Source organism: Dendrobates tinctorius, unplaced genomic scaffold (genome assembly GCF_039654945.1).
Source record: "Dendrobates tinctorius isolate UK_male_01 unplaced genomic scaffold, ASM3965494v1 ptg000104l, whole genome shotgun sequence".
Classification (NCBI taxonomy): domain Eukaryota; kingdom Metazoa; phylum Chordata; class Amphibia; order Anura; family Dendrobatidae; genus Dendrobates; species Dendrobates tinctorius.
Genome location: NW_027361772.1, coordinates 2596409 through 2616676, shown reverse-complemented (window position 1 = coordinate 2616676; position 20268 = coordinate 2596409). Strand labels below are relative to the sequence as shown.

Here is a 20268-nt window from a genome sequence, read left to right as displayed (position 1 = left end):
TGGTATTATGTGTACTCCCTGACTGCTTATGGGGGCGCTCTGGTATTATGTGTACTCCCTGACTGCTTATGGGGCCGCTCTGGTATTATGTGTACTCCCTGACTGATTATGGGGCCGCGCTGGTATTATGTGTACTCCCTGACTGCTTATGGGGGCGCTCTGGTATTATGTGTACTCCCTGACTGCTTATGGGGGCGCTCTGACCGTTGAAGCTGTCTCGGTGTCCCGGTGATTCTCCCATTAGTACAGGATACTCTGTGGGGACTGTGGCGGCAGTGAGGGCCCCGGAGCAGCAGTGTGCGGAGTCTTTCCTGTGAGCGGCGCCATCACACAGCTGGGGCTTGCTGTTGCTTTTCATGGCTGTCACACAGTAGGATTATGTAACACTAAACATTTCCTTACATTTATGGCAGAGGGTTTGGTTGCAGTGCCCGGAATGTGTAGCGCTCAGCAGCCGCTCTGCTTTGTAGTCCTGGAGGTGAAGCACAGTAGTCCCGATGGCTGCTGTAGTTTGGGCAATATCTGAGGTATACAATGTGCTGTGCATGTGACCATTACAGAAGCCAGCAGAAAAGCTGCACTGTGTGTCCTGCTGTCTAGACCTGTGGTAGCTGAGGTGATGAAGACAAAGAGTCAGTGGTTCGCTGTCCCTGTCCTGAGTGTCCCCCCCACCCGCTAATAGCTGCGGTCCCTTTAAGACAGGATGCCTGGCAAGTCCAGCCTTCCCCACGTGTAGCAGCACTGCTGAAGTCTCCTCCCGGCCCCCATTCAGGAAGAAGCTGCAAGGAGGAAAAAAGAGCAATAATGTGTCTCGGCTCCCAGTGGTGAGCCAGTCCCCTCCTTCACATCAAAGAGCCGGCTCTTCGCGCCGCTGCGGCCGAGGACAGCGGACCAACAGGTAGCTCCGCCCTCTCCGTGACGTCACCTGAAAACTAGTAGGCTGGAAAGGAGAGTTTTGGCTTCAGTCTGCGGGCAGAGCTTGGCCTGCTCGCTACACTTACGGGGAGGGGTCTGTTCTCCGATGTCTGTCAACTCCATGGAGCTACGGAGCCCCGGTCTCTCAATGGAAGCAAGGGAGGGAGTTCCCGCCTTGCCGGGCGAAGGTGACGAATACGAGAGCTTACCGGAGGGAGTCTCTCCGCTGACGCACATGACGGCCGGGGCTGTGGCTGGGATTCTGGAGCACACAGTCATGTATCCGGTGGACTCTGTCAAGGTGAGAGGAGCCCGGGAGGGGGCGGGGCCGGGTGACAGGTGTCATGGAGCATGGCTGTGACAGGACAGTGATGCACCATCACCTCCTGTGTGTGCTCTCAGTGGCCCCCACAGGGTGACCAGTAACCACCCCAGTGCAGGCCAGTGATGGCGGGGGCTATTGGTGACCTGTGGCTTGTGACACTACAACTCCCAGCATTCTCATGATGTCTGAAGCTGGTAGGGCATGCTGGGAGTTGTAGTGTCAAACTATCAAGTGAGCTACAGCTCAAAGAGAACCAATATATATTGTAAGGGGTCTGCAGAGACACAGAGGTTGGGGGACAGCCAGGGAGCTTTAGAAATTCTTTAACGGCTGGAAGATGGATCTTGTGCATACATAGGTCCACCAGGATCTTCTCCGCTGTTATCTTGTTAGTAAAGCGCCATCAGGTTACTGGGCTCCTCTTCGCCTTGTTCCTTCCATTCTTCCGACTATGATGTCCGTCTTGCACAAACAGAGAAACCAAATATGGGGAGTGATCTTAATAAAGTTTTCAGACCATGCTTCCTACTTCACACTAACTTTCTTATTCTGGGGCCAGTGGAGGTTTTTACATATACACTCCTATGAATTGGGAAGGGGTGGCAGTTCCTATGGAGATGCCCTCGCTTCTTTTTTGTGGATGTGTCCCTGCTCTGGTTGGTATAACTTGATGGCTAAATCCCTAGTACACATGTGGAGCTCTCATTGCTGTACATGCAGTGTAAGGTCATTCTTCCTTTTGCCTGTGTCTGCTGTCGGTGAATTGTGTGACTTGTGATGAGTAGATCCCCTGCATAGCTGTTAAGTATTTTTCACTTTGTCGGGTGGACTATAAGGATTTTTATATTTTATAAAAGTTCAGAACTGCATGCAGCATATTCATCTCCGTCACATATACTGTCAGACACAGAAGAAATGGCACAACTGGCTGGTTGACAGATCCCATCCCATGGCGGAAACCCAGAAAATCCAATTATGGTTAGTGGGGCGCTGTTGCTCTGATGGATCCAGCACTGTTTTGCTTTTGTTTTTTTTGTTTTTGTATAATTTCTCTTGTAAAAAAAAAAAAAAAAAAAACCTGAAGTAACAAGTGAGTTGTAAATTCCGCCTTAGGTCGGTTTCACACAGCCTGATATTTCCAGTACCGGAGATATGTGTGTGTGTGTAATACTTGCGGCACACGTGTCTCAACATTGTGCTGCATCAGCTCCACATGTACCAGCGCCTGGGAAGCAGCGGTACAGTTAGCATTCTTCCCCCAGCGCCGGGTGCTGGAGACGGGCTTTTATCATTCTCCCCTGCTCTGCCAACCAGGAGAGGATGATGACGACTACTAAACCCATCAGCCTACACCTGCTACCGCTAATATCAATGAGAGCAGGCAGCGGCTGATAGGAGTATTCATCAGCCTGCGCTATAAATAAAAAAACAGGCATGGGTTCCCCTGTAGTTTTGATAACCAGTCAGGTAAAACTGACAGCTGAGGACTGCAGCTCTCAGCTGTCAGTTTCAGCAAGGCTGGTTATCAATAATAGACTGTTTCCACGCTGGTTTTTTTTTTTTTTTTTTTTATTTATTTAAATAAATAGCTTGGGGGTCCCCACCGTTCTTCACAACCAGCCTTTCTAAAGCAGACCGTTGAGGGCTGCTATTCTCATGCTGCTAAGGGGCCATGGATATTAGTCCTCCCAGCCTAAAAATAGCAGCCCGCATCTGACCAGAAGAGGTACATCTGTTATCTGTGCCTGTTCTGGCGATTTGCCCAGCTCTTCCCACTTGCCCTGTGGTGTTGGCAAGTGGGGTAATATTTGTGGGGTTGATGTCACCTTTGTATCTTCTGGTGACATCAAGCCCACGGTTTAGTAATGGAGTGGCGTCTATAAGACACCTATCCAATGCTAATACTATAGTTATATTGTAGATAATCACACAGCAAGTATAAAGTCTTTTCTTTGAAATCAAAACAAAACGCACGATTCATTTTTTTAAGATAAGAAACACAGTTAGGTGAGTATAACACGTAATTCCACTGACTCCCTCATCTCCTGTAAAATAAATAAACAACAAAATCCTTCACATATGTCGTTCTGTCCCACTCCGTCATACATGTCTGGGGATGAATAGTTTTCAACCCGGATGATGCCGAGATGCAACTGTCCATGCTGAGAACCACTGGGGAATGAGCTGCTATGAGTGCATTACTAAGCCATGTGTAACGGGGGTCTACCAAGCTGGGGTACCTCTTTCAGTACCACCCCGTGTTTTCGGAGGTTCGCTCTGCGTTGGCTGGAGTCTGAATGAATGACGCTGACTGGAATTCCTTGGTTACATGGGCGCATATAAAAGATCACTGCTTCTCCACGTATTTCCAGTCTGACAACACTTTACTCACAGGACACAGAATATATCACAGATACAGAGGGCAGGCCAATAGAAAAGCGGCAGGCCAGACATGCATTACTGTGGGAATTACAAAGGTGGGGGGAGGGCGGACAAAAGGAGAATATCGTGTCCCCTCTGCCCAGGGGCGCAGCCTGTGGGCTGATGCATTAGGGACATGTATCTCACATGGAACCTATTATACATACATATAACTACACAACATATTCTGGGTGCTGAGTGGTTCTGTAACATGTAACACCATGGGTTTGATGTCACCAAACAATACAAAGGTGACGTCAACCCCACAAATGGTATCCCACTTGCCACAGCTATTGGGTAACTGGGAAGAGCCGGCAAAGTGCTAGAATTGGGGCTGCTATTTTTAGGCTGGGGGTCAATATCCATGGCTCCTTACCAGCCCGAGAATACCAGTCCCCAGTTGTCAGCTTTAGCTAGGCTGGTTGTCAAAAAATGTGGGCGACCCCACGCCTTTTTTTTTTTTTTTTTTTTTTTTTTTTTTTTCTTTAAATAATAAAAAAACAGAGTGGGCGCCCCTCTATTCTTAATAGTCAGCCTTGCTGAGGGTTGCAGCCCCCAGTTCTCAGCTCTGCCTGACTGGTTATCAAAAATACAGGCAATCCATGTGTTTTTTTTATTTATAGCGCAGGCGTATAGGGAGTATTCATCAGCCACCGCCTGATCTCTACACCTGCTGTTATTAATGGCAGCAGGTGTAAGCTGATGGGTGTAGTAGTCCCATCAGCTGCTGCCTGCTCTTGCTGTTATCAGTTGAATACAACTCTCATCATTCTTTCCTGCTCGTGCTGATCGCTGGCAGAGCAGGGGAGAATGCTGTCTTCAGCACCCGGCGCTGGGGAACATCGCTAACTGTACCGCTGCTTCTCAGGTGCCAGTGCGTGTCACTGATGACACACCGATGTTATCTACGTGCACGTGTGCAGGATGTTTTGCAGCCAGTGCTGCTGTTAAAAAATGGACATATCAGCGTATTTTGCCCACGGGCACACGGTCCCTGGTAACACCCTGACGTGCACAGACCCATTCAATTGAATGTCTACTTGTGTAAGTGTCTCCGGTATGTGTGAAAACTGTCACCACACGTATCAGAGACTCTGACATTTGAAAGGGGCCTTAGAGCTATTTGGTGTGTGGGGGTGAGGATTGCTTCATAACCGAAAAGATTGGGAAAGCTTTGTGAAAACCTCTTGTGGGGATTGTTGCAAAAAATAGCTGAAAATAATTTATCAAAAAATATTTTTTTTCTTTATATTTCACCCAATAGGTGATAAATGGACTCCACTATCAAAAGAAAGTGGATCTCAAAGTCCTCTGTGTGAATGAAGCTCTAGTGAGCATGTGAGGCCACTTCTCCATTAAAGGGGTTGTCCACTACTTTGATATGAAAAACCATATCTGCTCATTGATTCCTGCGATGACCTTGTTATGCCTCGTGAGCGCTGCAGCCCATCATTAGCCGCTAATGGGTTGCAAAGCTCACGCTTCCCTCAGACGTCTAAGGATTGCGAGTGCTGCAGCCCATTGTTAGCTACTGATCGTCTGCAGCATTCACGTGGCAGAACAATGTTGTGTGAGCATCGGGAGACTGGGTGCCAACATCACAGGAGCAACACCAGGGGTGAGTAAGTTTCTCCCCCCCACATGGGGTATTACAGCATTTAAGAAGGTGTTGTCCATGTAGTGAACAACTCTTCTAACTATCTATAGGAGTTATAAACAGTTAATGCCTTCGTGGTCACACATGCTCACCAATTCTTCATTCAAACAGTGGACTTTAGGACCTCGAGTAGTAGGGGGAAAATTCCTTACTGACTTCACATACGGCAATCGGTCTAGTTCCCTTGATCAAAGTCCCATAACCTGTAATATACTTGTATAAAGGCAACAATATGTTCTCCTCATGAGCATCTATGTCTCTTTTATTGCATCCAGTTATTTTATTTGACTTGGCAGCATCTGCCTGACACTGGGCACTAAAGTTAAGTTTGCTGTCCACCGACATATCAAAGTCTCTTTCAGTGACAGTTTTACCATTTAGTACATAATTCTATATATCTACATTAAACTTCAGTTGCCTCTTCTCAGCCTGAACCTCCAGCTTCCATATTTGTAGCGTTTAATATCCTCTACAAATATGAAAAATCTGCTGTTTGCCCTGTCCATGGTCATTAATACATTTGTTAAAAAGAAAAGGACCCGATACCGACCCCTGTGCTACCCCACTATTAGCTGTGACCCAATTAGTGTTACATTTAAGGAGTATCCAAGGCATCGCATGTAAACTGTGTTCCAAATTATTATGCAAAAAGAGTTTAGGAGTGATAAGGTTAGAATTTTTTTGTTATTTAAACTCATTGATGGTGATGTGTGTCAGGGCTCTTTATATCACTGAAGGTAATTGCAGATACCTGTGCAAATTAGTTTGGCAGGTGTGTCCAAATAAAGGCAAGACTACTTAAGAAGGCTGTTCCACATTATTAAGCAGCCTACATTTTTTGCCAAAATGGGAAAGAAAAAGGGTGTGTCGGCTGCTGAGAAGCAACAAATTGTGGAGTATTTAGGTCAAGGCATGACTACAATCAACATTGCCAAGACACTTCATCATGATCATCAAGAAGTATGTAGCCGATTCCCAGCACACACGTGTGCGTGCTGAAAAGGAAAAATTGAGGACTCTTTCCAACAGGCAATTGCGTCAGGTTAAAAGAGCAGCTGCAAAAATGCCTTGTCATAGCAGCAGACAAGCTTTTGAAGCTGCTGGTGCCTCCAATGTCCCCCAATCAACAAGATGAAGGGTCCTTCAGAGGTTTGCAGCTGTGCGTAAGCCATCCTGTCGACCACCTCTATCCACTGCACACAAGCAGAATCGGCTCCAGTGGGCCAATCGATACATGAAGACTGACTTCCAAACTGTTTTGTTCACCAATGAGTGCCGTGCAACGCTCGATGGTCCAGATGGATGGAGTGGAGGATGGCTGGTTGATGGACACCCCATGAAAACACGGCTAAGGCGCCAACAAGGAGGAGGTGGAGTAATGTTTTGGGCTGGAATCATGGGGAGAGAGATTGTTGGCCCCTTTAGGATCCCTGAAGGGGTAAAGATGAACTCCATAATCTATGTGGAGTTTCTAAAACAGCACTTCCTGCCATGGTTCAAGAGGAAGAACCGTGCTTTCCTCAGCAAGATCATTTTCATGCATGATAATGCACCGTCTCATGCTGCAAATAACACATCTGTATCTCTGGCTGCTATGGGCATAAAAGAGGACAAACTTATGGTGTGGCCACCATCTTCCCCTGACCTCAACCCCATTGAGAACCTCTGGAGCATCATCAAAAGGAGTGTCTATGATGGCGGGAGGCAGTTCACATCTAAGCAACAGCTCTGGGAGGGTATTCTGTCCACATGCAAAACAATTGAAGCACAAACCATCCAAAAACTGACAAATTCAATGGACGAGAGAGTTCAGAGGCTTCTTTCCAACAAGGGGTCCTATGTGCAAATGTAACATCACCGAGAATAAAGTTTTGACTTGAAAACTGATTTCATTTTGTAATAAGCTGATAATGCTTATAATTTCACAATTGACCATTTTGTTCAAAATGTAAAAAAAAAAGTTGAAAACTCTACTGTGCATAATTTGGAACACGCATTTTGAGTGTTTCTTATTTTTAATAATATACTGTTTTCATAGGCAGTTTGTTCAAAAACATTGCAATTATACTAGAATATTAGATGATTGGAAAATAACAATGACTGCAATTCATATAGGTAATTTAGAGAAAATATGAGGAAATATTTTTCGCATAACTTGGAACACAGTGTAGTTGTTTTTTTTTTTGTTTTGTTTTTTTTTTTTTATAATTATTCAAGACGTATATAAGGTAAAGCACAACATTTCAACCACAAACTACGGTAAGTTAACAAGCCATCAACTGAAAGTGATCATGCACTGAGAGGGCGGTGCTGTTCATAGAATGATTACCTCGTCCACGTCATCTCGATCTGAAGACGGCATGCCCAGAGTACTTCCTCGGTGAATAGATCGACTAATATTAAAAGGCGTAAGAAATCATGCTGACAGGACCACTGTTATTAGATATCTGGGCCAATAGTATTACCTCTAGGAGCTCACGAATGCTTACTACAATAAACACATGTCCTATGCCCAGTGCCCCAATCACTACTACAGATAAAGGGTAGGGATGGTCCAACCCCTTGGACATTCATTGGTCCCTTAATAGCGGCAGTTTCCTCTCCTCTCTGTGCAGCATGACTGCAGGATGGTGGAGTTGGAAAAGAGCGCCATTTGAGCATATGTGGCGCTGCTCTAGTGAAACTATTGTAGTGGTAGAAACTGCTTAGATTCTTGGTAGCTGGACCCTCATTGTGACACTTGGGCAAGAATACCCCTTTAATCAATCTAGATAGTTTGGTGACACCACTAGGCGGAGGTGGCTGTTTGACAGCTGCGACACATGCAGGGATTACTTAACAGGCAGTCCCTGCATGTGTTGCGGCTGTCGAACAGCTGCGGGGACTCGAGCATAGTATTCGAGCACGCCAAAGATACTGTGTTAACACCCAAGCATGATTGGATAACACCTTATCCAAGCATGTTCGCTCATCACTACCGTTCACGCTTTTTCTCTTCCTCAGGCTCAGGCCTGCTGTGTGCTATTTGCGCCTTTTCTCAGTGGTTTCGGCCTGCTCTGCACTATTTGCGCTTTTTCTCTCTCGCAGGCTTCGGCCTGCTCTGCTCTATTTGCCCTTTTTCTCTCTCGCAGGCTTCGGCCTGCTCTGCTCTATTTACGCTTTTTCTCTCTCGCAGGCTTCGGCCTGCTCTGCTCTATTTGCCCTTTTTCTCTCTCGCAGGCTTCGGCCTGCTCTGCTCTATTTGCCCTTTTTCTCGCTCGCAGGCTTCGGCCTGCTCTGCTCTATTTGCCCTTTTTCTCGCTCGCAGGCTTCGGCCTGCTCTGCTCTATTTACGCTTTTTCTCTCTCGCAGGCTTCCGCCTGCTCTGCTCTGTTTGCGCTTTTTCTCTCTCGCAGGCTTCGGCCTGCTCTGCTCTGTTTGCGCTTTTTCTCTCTCGCAGGCTTCGGCCTGCTCTGCTCTATTTACGCTTTTTCTCTCTCGCAGGCTTCGGCCTGCTCTGCTCTGTTTGCGCTTTTTCTCTCTCGCAGGCTTCGGCCTGCTCTGCTCTATTTGCCCTTTTTCTCGCTCGCAGGCTTCGGCCTGCTCTGCTCTATTTACGCTTTTTCTCTCTCGCAGGCTTCGGCCTGCTCTGCTCTGTTTGCGCTTTTTCTCTCTCGCAGGCTTCGGCCTGCTCTGCTCTGTTTGCCCTTTTTCTCTCTCGCAGGCTTCGGCCTGCTCTGCTCTATTTACGCTTTTTCTCTCTCGCAGGCTTCGGCCTGCTCTGCTCTGTTTGCCCTTTTTCTCTCTCGCAGGCTTCGGCCTGCTCTGCTCTGTTTGCGCTTTTTCTCTCTCGCAGGCTTCGGCCTGCTCTGCTCTGTTTGCGCTTTTTCTCTCTCGCAGGCTTCGGCCTGCTCTGCTCTATTTGCCCTTTTTTCTCTCTCGCAGGCTTCGGCCTGCTCTGCTCTGTTTGCGCTTTTTCTCTCTCGCAGGCTTCGGCCTGCTCTGCTCTATTTGCCCTTTTTCTCTCTCGCAGGCTTCGGCCTGCTCTGCTCTGTTTGCGCTTTTTCTCTCTCGCAGGCTTCGGCCTGCTCTGCTCTGTTTGCGCTTTTTCTCTCTCGCAGGCTTCGGCCTGCTCTGCTCTGTTTGCGCTTTTTCTCTCTCGCAGGCTTCGGCCTGCTCTGCTCTATTTACGCTTTTTCTCTCTCGCAGGCTTCGGCCTGCTCTGCTCTGTTTGCGCTTTTTCTCTCTCGCAGGCTTCGGCCTGCTCTGCTCTATTTACGCTTTTTCTCTCTCGCAGGCTTCCGCCTGCTCTGCTCTGTTTGCGCTTTTTCTCTCTCGCAGGCTTCGGCCTGCTCTGCTCTGTTTGCGCTTTTTCTCTCTCGCAGGCTTTGGCCTGCTCTGCTCTATTTACGCTTTTTCTCTCTCGCAGGCTTCGGCCTGCTCTGCTCTGTTTGCGCTTTTTCTCTCTCGCAGGCTTCGGCCTGCTCTGCTCTATTTGCCCTTTTTCTCTCTCGCAGGCTTCGGCCTGCTCTGCTCTATTTACGCTTTTTCTCTCTCGCAGGCTTCGGCCTGCTCTGCTCTGTTTGCGCTTTTTCTCTCTCGCAGGCTTCGGCCTGCTCTGCTCTATTTGCCCTTTTTCTCGCTCGCAGGCTTCGGCCTGCTCTGCTCTATTTGCGCTTTTTCTCTCTCGCAGGCTTCGGCCTGCTCTGCTCTATTTGCCCTTTTTCTCGCTCGCAGGCTTCGGCCTGCTCTGCTCTGTTTGCGCTTTTTCTCTCTCGCAGGCTTCGGCCTGCTCTGCTCTGTTTGCGCTTTTTCTCTCTCGCAGGCTTCGGCCTGCTCTGCTCTGTTTGCGCTTTTTCTCTCTCGCAGGCTTCGGCCTGCTCTGCTCTGTTTGCGCTTTTTCTCTCTCGCAGGCTTCGGCCTGCTCTGCTCTATTTGCGCTTTTTCTCTCTCGCAGGCTTCGGCCTGCTCTGCTCTATTTGCCCTTTTTCTCGCTCGCAGGCTTCGGCCTGCTCTGCTCTGTTTGCGCTTTTTCTCTCTCGCAGGCTTCGGCCTGCTCTGCTCTGTTTGCGCTTTTTCTCTCTCGCAGGCTTCGGCCTGCTCTGCTCTGTTTGCGCTTTTTCTCTCTCGCAGGCTTCGGCCTGCTCTGCTCTGTTTGCGCTTTTTCTCTCTCGCAGGCTTCGGCCTGCTCTGCTCTGTTTGCCCTTTTTCTCGCTCGCAGGCTTCGGCCTGCTCTGCTCTGTTTGCCCTTTTTCTCGCTCGCAGGCTTCGGCCTGCTCTGCTCTGTTTGCCCTTTTTCTCTCTCGCAGGCTTCGGCCTGCTCTGCTCTATTTACGCTTTTTCTCTCTCGCAGGCTTCGGCCTGCTCTGCTCTGTTTGCGCTTTTTCTCTCTCGCAGGCTTCGGCCTGCTCTGCTCTGTTTGCGCTTTTTCTCTCTCGCAGGCTTCGGCCTGCTCTGCTCTGTTTGCGCTTTTTCTCTCTCGCAGGCTTCGGCCTGCTCTGTTCTATTTGCGCTTTTTCTCTCACGGCTGTTCACGCTCTTGTTGTCCAATCTTGAAAATCTAAATGACAGGAGTTTATTAATGGCGTTTGTTTTGTCGCATCCCGACAGCAGGATATAGTAAAGTAATGTAGAACGTTTCACCCTCTGGGGAGAGAGCGACTCTTGAGCTTGTATATTATTGTACTGGGAAATGAGAACTTTTCTGGCAGTGGCACAAGATGCCAGCTCTTTCGAAATCCCCAAATTTCCTTGAAGTCTTGTGGTAAGCGGCGTGTATCTTGTAATGTGGAGGATTTCCAGAATTGCTCTAGTGAGCGGGGAAAGCGTCCATCACGTGGCGGGCACGGTACATAAACCAGCGCTGGCAGGCGGCTCTTATTTAGTGGTAACATTCACTGCGAGTTCATAAAACGTGCAGTTTATGCAGCACACGAGAGGCTCGGCGGCACTGCCAGGGCTGGACGTCTCCTCATGAAGGCCTAATATCAGGATCTTGCTAAATGCTTATATAACTTCCACACCCAGCCTGTTTGGCTGAATGACAGAGGTAAAAGTGCTATGTCATTCCCGGTGTGCGCTGATGAACGTTGTGACATGTTCTGTTAGGGGCAGATGTAGCAGAGCCTGATGTAGCTGCTTTCTATCGGTGTGGGGCAGATGTAGCAGAGCCTGATGTAGCTGCTTTCTATCGGTGTGGGGCAGATGTAGCAGAGCCTGATGTAGCTGCTTTCTATCGGTGTGGGGCAGATGTAGCAGAGCCTGATGTAGCTGCTTTCTATCGGTGTGGGGCAGATGTAGCAGAGCCTGATGTAGCTGCTTTCTATCGGTGTGGGGCAGATGTAGCAGAGCCTGATGTAGCTGCTTTCTATCGGTGTGGGGCAGATGTAGCAGAGCCTGATGTAGCTGCTTTCTATCGGTGTGGGGCAGATGTAGCAGAGCCTGATGTAGCTGCTTTCTGTCAATGTGAGGCAGATGTAGCAGAGCCTGATGTAGCTGCTTTCTATCGGTGTGGGGCAGATGTAGCAGAGCCTGATGTAGCTGCTTTCTGTCAATGTGAGGCAGATGTAGCAGAGCCTGATGTAGCTGCTTTCCTTGTGGATCATGACTTGGTGACAAGTTCATTTACAATTCATCACGGTGTTGGGCCAGTGCAATATTTGATAGGTTTGTGTTGCCCACCTCTCTAATTAGTCTGTGGCTGAGTGTCGTACACTTGCCTGGAGACCCCTGTTTTTATTTTATTTTATTTTTTTTTTTTTCAAAATCTGGACATCCAAGATGAGAATCTGATTCAATTGTAACTAAGCTTTCAGCAACATATTAGACATTTTGATCAGTGGGGATCCGACTCCTGAATCCCCCACTGTTTACTATAATGAGGGGCCATAAGCATTCAGCTGGTCCTTCTGCCCCTTTGTTTGTGTCCCCCCCACTGCTCAGCCGATCCTTGGAAATGGAGAAAGTTTGGTATACCGCTCTGCTCCTTTTTATATGATCAACAGAGGCAGACAAAGTGTAAGGGCTTGTTCAGACAAGCTTACAATCGATCCGTGTACTGTCCTTAACCAAAACGGCTAGCCTACGGGACCGCACGCTGACCAATGCAAAGGTGTAATTCACGCGACCGGTTCTACATGCGTACCAATGGTCGGCTTGTAAAAAAAAAAAAAAAAACAAACTTAAGGTTATGTGCACACGGAGTTTTTTGCCTCTGCGGATTTTGTAGTGAAAACCGCAGATAAATCTGCAGGACTTTTGCCTGTGGTTTTACACCTCATAATGGATGAGGTGTGAAACTGCAGCGTTTCTGGACAAAAGAATTGACACGCTGCGGATTGTAAACCGCAGCATGTGCACAGCGTTTTCCAGTTTACCATTGAAAACAATGGTACTGTACAACGCACCTAAATCTGCTGCGGACCCGCAGCTGCAAAAACGCTGCGGATCCGCAGCAGAATCCGCACCGTGTGCACATACCCTAAGTCAACGGTCGAGCAGAAGTCAGATCACATACGGGTCAGCAATTAACATAGAATACTACTGTATTTGAAGGCTGTGTTCAGTGTTTTTTTAGCGGTTTTTACCGTGGTTTTCACTATAAAACCGCTAAAAATAAGCAGCACAGTCATTTCTATGCATTTTGAACTTTTTGTGCACATTGATGCGTTTTTTTTACCGCAAAAAAACCGCATCGCGGTAAAAAACGCAGCATGCACATTAATTTTGCGGATTTTTCCACGGTTTAGGCTTCTCCCATGCTTTTAGAAACCGCTGCGGAAAAAAACGCATCAAAACCGCGCAAAAAACGCCGCGGAAAAATAGGTGCGGTTTCTGGGAAGGGATTCAGGTTTTTGAGCAGAAATTTTCTGCAATGTGTGCACTTAGCCTTATTTGTTGATACCATGCGGATGAAAAAAATGGTCAGTTTTTCATCTAGAATAGAACACTATGTTGCATTCGCTTATCTGAAGTTGGGCTTAGTACGAGCTTGGATATCCGAGTCACGTGGTCCATGTACAGACTGTAATGTCTCCTGACCCGCTGTAAACCGCCTCATATATGCCTTAGGTCACGACCAGTCCCATAGATCATGATCCATACATTGACTATGTCTCACAGATGTCCTAATTCAGCCTGAAGAGCACAATGGTCAGCTACGAGCTCCTGTCCCTTGTTGTAGTGACCATGGGGCAGAGTACCAGGATCCTCAACAAGCTCAACTTCTAACCTCTTACCATGACCTCTCAAGTGACTAATTTTTTTTTTTTTTTTTTTTTTTTTGGGAGGAATGTAAAACCAAAAATTGATATACCTAGAGCATGCATTAAAAAGAAAAGAACGCTCACATGTAGCTTCAATATATGATTTCCATGTTGTGGAAAGTTCGGAGCTCTGCTGTGCTCCAGCCTGCTGTAGGTATCACTCTCCCGCTGGCCGGGGTGACTGATGGCAGCAGGACACGAGCTCAAACAAAGCTCTTGATCATTTATATATGAGCCATCAACAGAATTTTTTTTTTTTTTTTTTTTTGCAGTGCCTGAAAACTTTCCCTTTTTTTAGGTTTGGATTCCAATTACACTGGTATAAAAGTGTTATTCATTGATAACAAATCAATGGAGGCATAAATCATTAACCAATTGACGGTTGGATTCCAAATAGCCCAGAAGTTCAGAGTTAAGACATTAAATTTACCAGCATATCCATCTTGTGTGAAATTCAACATGGCAACCTATAATGTGTCCTTATTATATGTATGCCCCTACACAACTGTATGGACTCCTGATAACGTCTGGACGTGCTCCTGATGATGACGATGGAGTCCTGGAGAATCTCCTCCAGACTCAGATTAAACCATCACTGACCTCCTGGGCAGTCTGGCTCTACTTGGCTGAATGAATACATAATGTCCCAGAGGTTCTCAATAGTATTCAGGTCTGGGAAGGTGAGGACCTATCGATGGCTTTATCATCCAAGAATTGCCGACATCCCCTGGCCACATGAGGATTGGCATTGCTCTGCACTAAGAGAAACCCAGAGCCACTCTGTAAAGTCTGACAGTAGCTCTGAAGATTTCCTCCTGGTACTTATCACCTATCATGTGGAGGTTTGTGCAACACTTTAAGGAGATGCCTCCCCAGAACATTAGTGACCCACCACCAAACTGGTTATTCTGGATGATGTTGCAGGCATTACAACATTCACCATACTGCCACTTTTGTAACGTGCGCAGCCGCAGTGTGAACCAGTGCTTATCTGGTAAGAGAACGAGGTGATAATGGCGGACCTGCTGAATCTGGTGATCTCAGGCGGATGCCAATTGTGGGACTGTGAGCTGAGGCCTCCTGCCCCCACAGTGGACGTGATGCTTATCCTGCTGCTGGGTTGATGCACCTCTTTGGTCCTCATGTCCAGATATTTTTGTGTAATTGTTTGTTATTTGAAATGTGATTTGAAATCTGCTAGAAGCTCTTGACCCTGTGCTGAGATACCCAGCAAACCATCTTACAACAGTCCCATCCTGAAGGAACTGGATGGTCAGTGCAACCCTAATGGGTTGCAGGTACCACCTTATGCCACCAGCGACAAGGACTCTAGCAAAATGCAAAACTGGAGAAGAAATCAGTCAGGGAATTTCCCACACAGCAATGGCATAAAGTGAGACTAGGGACTTTTTTTTTTTTTTTTAAGTGGCGGAGGAATACAGTGCGGAAGGATACCTACCGTCATTGGATTCCTGCAGCCCGTAGAGAACGGCAGCAACAGCTGATGCTGCAGTTCTCTACCCAAGATCGTCGTGGGACACACTCGTGGACTGCTTCGGATCGTGGGTGAGTATTTTTGTGGTTTGTTATGTTAATATTTATTCCGTAAAAGACAATGGCTTCGGGGAACAATGTGACAAGTATTGGTAAGTATGTTACTCTATGTTATATGTACTGTATGTCTATGTATGTATTGTATGAATGTATTGTATGTAGTATGTAGTATGTATGTAGTATATATGTAGTATGTATGTAGCATGTAGTATGTATGTAGCATATATGTAGTATGTATGTAGCATGCATGTAGTATGTATGTAGCATATATGTAGTATGTATGTAGCATGTAGTATGCATGTAGTATGTATGTATGTAGTATGTATGTTGCATGTAGTATATATGTAGTATGAATGTAGCATGTATGTAGTATGCATGTAGCATGTAATTTTTTTTTTTTTTTTTTTTTTACATTCAACACATTAGCCGGATGATGGGACTACTACTGTCCCATCATTGGCTAATGTGTCAATCACTGTCATGGTAGCAGGCATCGCCCGATGGGACTTGTAGTCCCATCGGACGATGCCTGCACAGCCCCCCGGCAGGCCGGCACAGCCCCCCGAAAGGCCCGTACAGACCCCAGAGAGGCTGTACAAGGGAAAAACAGGATTTTTCTTATTCCGATACCGGAAGTCCCATAGACTTGAATGGGACTTCCGGTATCGGAATCGGCGATACCGATACTTTTTTTTAAGATCGGCCGATCCATTCCAATCCGATACTTTGAAGTATCGGACGGTATCGCTCAACTCTAACTGTGACGTGTAAGTGTTCCCAGAATTTTTTTTCTTAGCAGTGTGTGTGTATATAATGAAGTTCTTGCAAAAGTAGAGGATGAGGAAGGAGCGACGCAATCTCGTCTGCTTGCCGATAGGCACTTTACACAACTAGATCTCTTTATTACATCAGGCAGGATTACCTAACAATCGCTTTGTTTCTCCTCTGCATGTTCTGCATCGGAGGGACGTGGCACCTTCTAAATGTTTAAGGGACTTGATGTAAGATTACCAGCTTACTGCACATCTGAAGTGAAGAGGAACGTGGCTAAACTTTGCAAAAATTGTCTCCGCAGTCCCATTTGACTTCCATAGACTTTAGAGCAGGTCCATTGACTCTCGGCATGGAGAAATTGAGTAGGTTGGTAGCTTTTTATGTCTTTAGGGTAATATGTAAAGCTTCTCCAATGTCATTGTCATGAAGGTCATGGTCTCGTGGTTATATATAGTGGTCGTTATCTTTAGATTTTTCCCAATGTATGACACTCTGTGACACAAGTCATGGCTGATCGGTGTGTCCAGGACAAATTTTTATCTGAAGTTTTACAATGACTTCAAGCAGTGATCTCTCAAGGGTAGGGGGGCTACGATGACCTATATATATGTATAAATGTGTTAATTGGCTGTCCTCGGACGCCCTCCATCCTAGCTAAACTCTATCCAATATCTTAAATAAGTTGATGATTTGGTCAGGAAAACTCCAAAAGTGGCAAAACATTTTTTTAAAACTTTAAGACCAATTCAGACTTTTGTCGTGAAACTATTTTCAAATGACGCAAAAACGTTGGGCAGTCACAATCCGATCCGGCAACTTAGCGAAAAGTCGTCTGCGCTTACCCAAGATGGGTTGTGATATGCACACCTGACAAGTTGATCGTACTTTACCCCCCAAAAAGTGGGACAAAATTTGACAGATTGGAGTAGATTACTTGTGGTGGTGCATGGCAGCTGAGAGATGCGCCATTACGTGGTGCACACTACCTAATCGATTTGGTACATCTTTTTCTGGTGGACTCTTCAATGCTGGAGTCCAGATCGGCCTTCTTTATGATCTGGGACCATGTCTCCATCCCTACAGCTTGGCGTGTCTGGGGAAATTGCAGCAGCGTCTTGTGGATCCATAAACGCAACACAAGTGCCATTACCAGCAGTCTTTCATCCTTTCTATGGGCAGCAGGCACCGGAGAGGGCAGATATGGAAGCCACCGAGGTCGGGATATCCATTCCAGACCTGTGTCACTGATGGAAAGGAATTGCTGGTCACAACCCGGTTGTCTTACCACCAGCTGTCACTTTCTGTGCCAGTCTTTAGCGGATGCTTTTACAAACCCTGTCAAGTATGCACATGCCCGGTAGCAGGAATCCTTCCTCCCAGTAACCCTCCGTGTGTGGAGGTGGCGCTGATGCGCTTGGTTTACCAGCAGATCGAGGATTAATTCTTCTCTAGGGTTGTGTAATCTGGCTTGCGTAATGCACAAGGTTCAGATTTTTATCGCCGAGACTCATAATCCTATTAGACATTAGTTGGACGTTTGCCATCCGCTGTAATGCGCACCCGGTGCTCAACACACATGGTATTTTAATTGGGGGATAAGCAGCGATCGGGTGTTTTGGTGCTACTTGTCTCAGGGAAAGAAAAGATCAGACTTGGGCATTGATTCATTATTGCACTGGCACCCACTTTTTTTTTTTTTTCCAAGTTTTTGATCTTTTACGCCTTTTTTTTTTTTTTTCCTCTCCTAGTCCATTTTATGTGTTTTCTTCACTTTTTTTCATCATTGTGTGTGGGTTTGACGCTTCCATATGTTTGCAGCTGATTTATTAGAATTATTTAAAGAGAAGGCAATGTTTTAACTTTTTTCGATTAATCGTTAGTACACAAACATTGTAATATTTCTTAGATAACTGCTTTCGCCTCCAGGACTGAGCATTCATTGTCACAATTTCCGGGTAAAATCTGTTTTCAGTGAATACAGAAGGTTCCATCACTGAGATGAGAGCTCATAGTTGGTGCTGGGTAAGGTTCTATGTATCTTTGGGGGAGGAGCTCTCTTTAGCTCCTCCTATCTACATTGAATGTTATCAGCACCAACTGTCATTTCCTTTTTCAGTGATGGAATATGTCTTCATTGAATACAGATTTCACTCCTGAATTGAGTGTGAAGGATCAGTTCAGGAGGAGAAAGAAGCAGATTTCTCTGAAGATATCAAAGTTCCTTATTTTCATGTATACTATTGATTTATAAAATAAAATTGAAAATAACGGTTTTCTATAAAAGTTGCCATATTTTTGCCGCAGACGTTCTCCATTCTCCCCCCCCCCCCCCCGCCGGGAGTATGTGCATTTGTGATGTTAATGCAAACCTTTTGTCATTTTAGAAGAACATGTGTTTTTTTTTTGTTTTTTTTTTTTACTAAGACATCGCAAAACTGGGTAAAGAGATAATTATTTATTTTTTTTGTGCAAAAGTCATGAACCCACTTCTGCCATTTTGAGGAATTTGGCACCCAAAAAGTCAACGAAGACAAAAAAAAAGTGCAACAGATGAATCGGACCCTTTGTCTGCACAATAGACATGAGATTGTGGAGATGGTAAAAATGCGGCCGTCTAATCTAACACCTGATGTTCTGACCTAGTTTAAGCATCTAATTTTTATGCAATTTTTTTTTTTTTTTCTTTCTGCTATTTTTCAGACCAGAATGCAGAGCTTGCAGCCCGACCCCAACGCTCAGTACCGGGGAGTCATGGAGGCGTTGAGGAAAATGATCCGCAGCGAAGGGCTGCTGACCCCCTTGCGAGGAATCAACGTGACGGTGCTGGGAGCCGGGCCGGCACACGCCCTGTACTTCGCCTGCTATGAGAAAATGAAGACCACTATAGGAGGCATGATTAATCATGCGGGCAACAGCCACGTGGCTAATGGTAAAGTCCCCATCCCACCTCATGCTTCTTGCTGGTTGGTCCCCGGAAGTTTCTGCCTGACTGCTGACTGACAGGTTTCTCCCTATGTGAATAGGAAGAGACCGGTCACTTCAGGTGGGTTGGCAGTGCGAAGCCGCTCGGGACCCGCCTGTCCGACTAGTCCTCTGTGCTGCTTGTCCCTTGCTTTCCCCCGACAGTTTTGTGGATAGTCGAAATGATCACCAAATTATTTCACTAATTGTTTGCTGTTGGTTTAAAAATATGCCCTAAATGTCCTATAGATGCGGACCCCGCCATGCAATCATGGCTCTATCCATTCACTTCTATGGGGGCTTCCAGGTATCTGAATAGACAGAAGCTGTGTCTCTGTTCCTGACAGCGAGAGACATGGCTGCCACTATGTGAGGTGCTTAGGAGCATGGTGCATATTGTGTAAGCTCCCTCTAGTGGTGACAGCTGCTATCGAGACTGTTCTCTCTTAAAGGGATTGTCCACTACTTTGATATTGATGACATTCAATATATCTTGGCACCCACCACCACTCGGCTTATATCGCCTCCAGTAGATGTCTGATGTAACAAATTCTGAAAAACATCCCGTCTGTGCTCCGTGTAGTGACCGCTCCTGGGTCCTGCAGAGCAGCTGTTCCCATTCAGTTCAGTAAGAGCTGATCTGCAGCACCTGAGAACGGCCACTACACAGGGTACAGAGCTGCCATTTACATCAGCCACTGCCAGAGGTGATAATGGGGGGGGGGGGGGGGGATCATTGGGAATGTTGGGTGTCGGACTTGATATTCATGACTTATTCTCAGTATAGGTCCTTAGTTTCAAAGTAGCTGACAACCGCGTTAAGTCTAAATCTGGCCATACATATTAGATTACTGTGTGTATCGTCTTGCTCCCACTTTCCCTGATGGTGGATGTCAAAAGAAGGGACCCGGATGTTGGATTTCGGCCTCTCCGATAGTTTTGTTCTGACAGGAGACTTTCCACTGCGGCTTACCCTCCTCAACCCATTAAAAAACAAAACAATGCACTTTCACTCAAGTGTAGTGTGCATGGGGGAGGTAGGGACCGCTGCCGGCCACGTGACTGGCGTGTATGTACGGAGTGTGGCCAGCCATAATCTGTGCAGAGGGGATTTAGTGCTTTCGAAAGGAAAACCTGAGCGCAAGTCACTATAGAGTCAGGAATCAAAATTGTGTGCAGATTAATTACTATTTCTATAAAATGTCTCTTATGACTAGTTCTTCATTTGTCTGCAGGGTTGGCAGGAAGTCTGGCAACGGTGCTGCACGATGCCGTCATGAACCCAGCGGAAGGTACTTCACATTCCCATTTTTCCATCCCCCTCTGCCTGTGTGCTAACCCTCTGACTCTTGGACCCATTTCCTTTTCTTTCTTTTTTTTTTTTTTTTTTTCCTTGCACTTTTCAATTATTTATCCAT

At 46.5% G+C, this 20268-nt stretch overlaps 1 protein-coding gene across 1 annotated transcript in view; it reads left to right on the top strand.

Moving 5' to 3' along the window:
* The first annotated feature begins 770 nt into the window (after positions 1-770).
* SLC25A37 (solute carrier family 25 member 37) overlaps positions 771-20268 on the top strand; it is a 31735-nt gene continuing 12237 nt past the window's right edge. Inside the window, exons 1-3 of the mRNA XM_073588593.1 lie at positions 771-1216; positions 18590-18818; positions 20086-20142. Coding sequence (XP_073444694.1) covers positions 1022-1216; positions 18590-18818; positions 20086-20142 — 481 coding nt within the window. The 5' untranslated portion in view covers positions 771-1021. The remainder of the gene's footprint in view (positions 1217-18589; positions 18819-20085; positions 20143-20268) is intronic.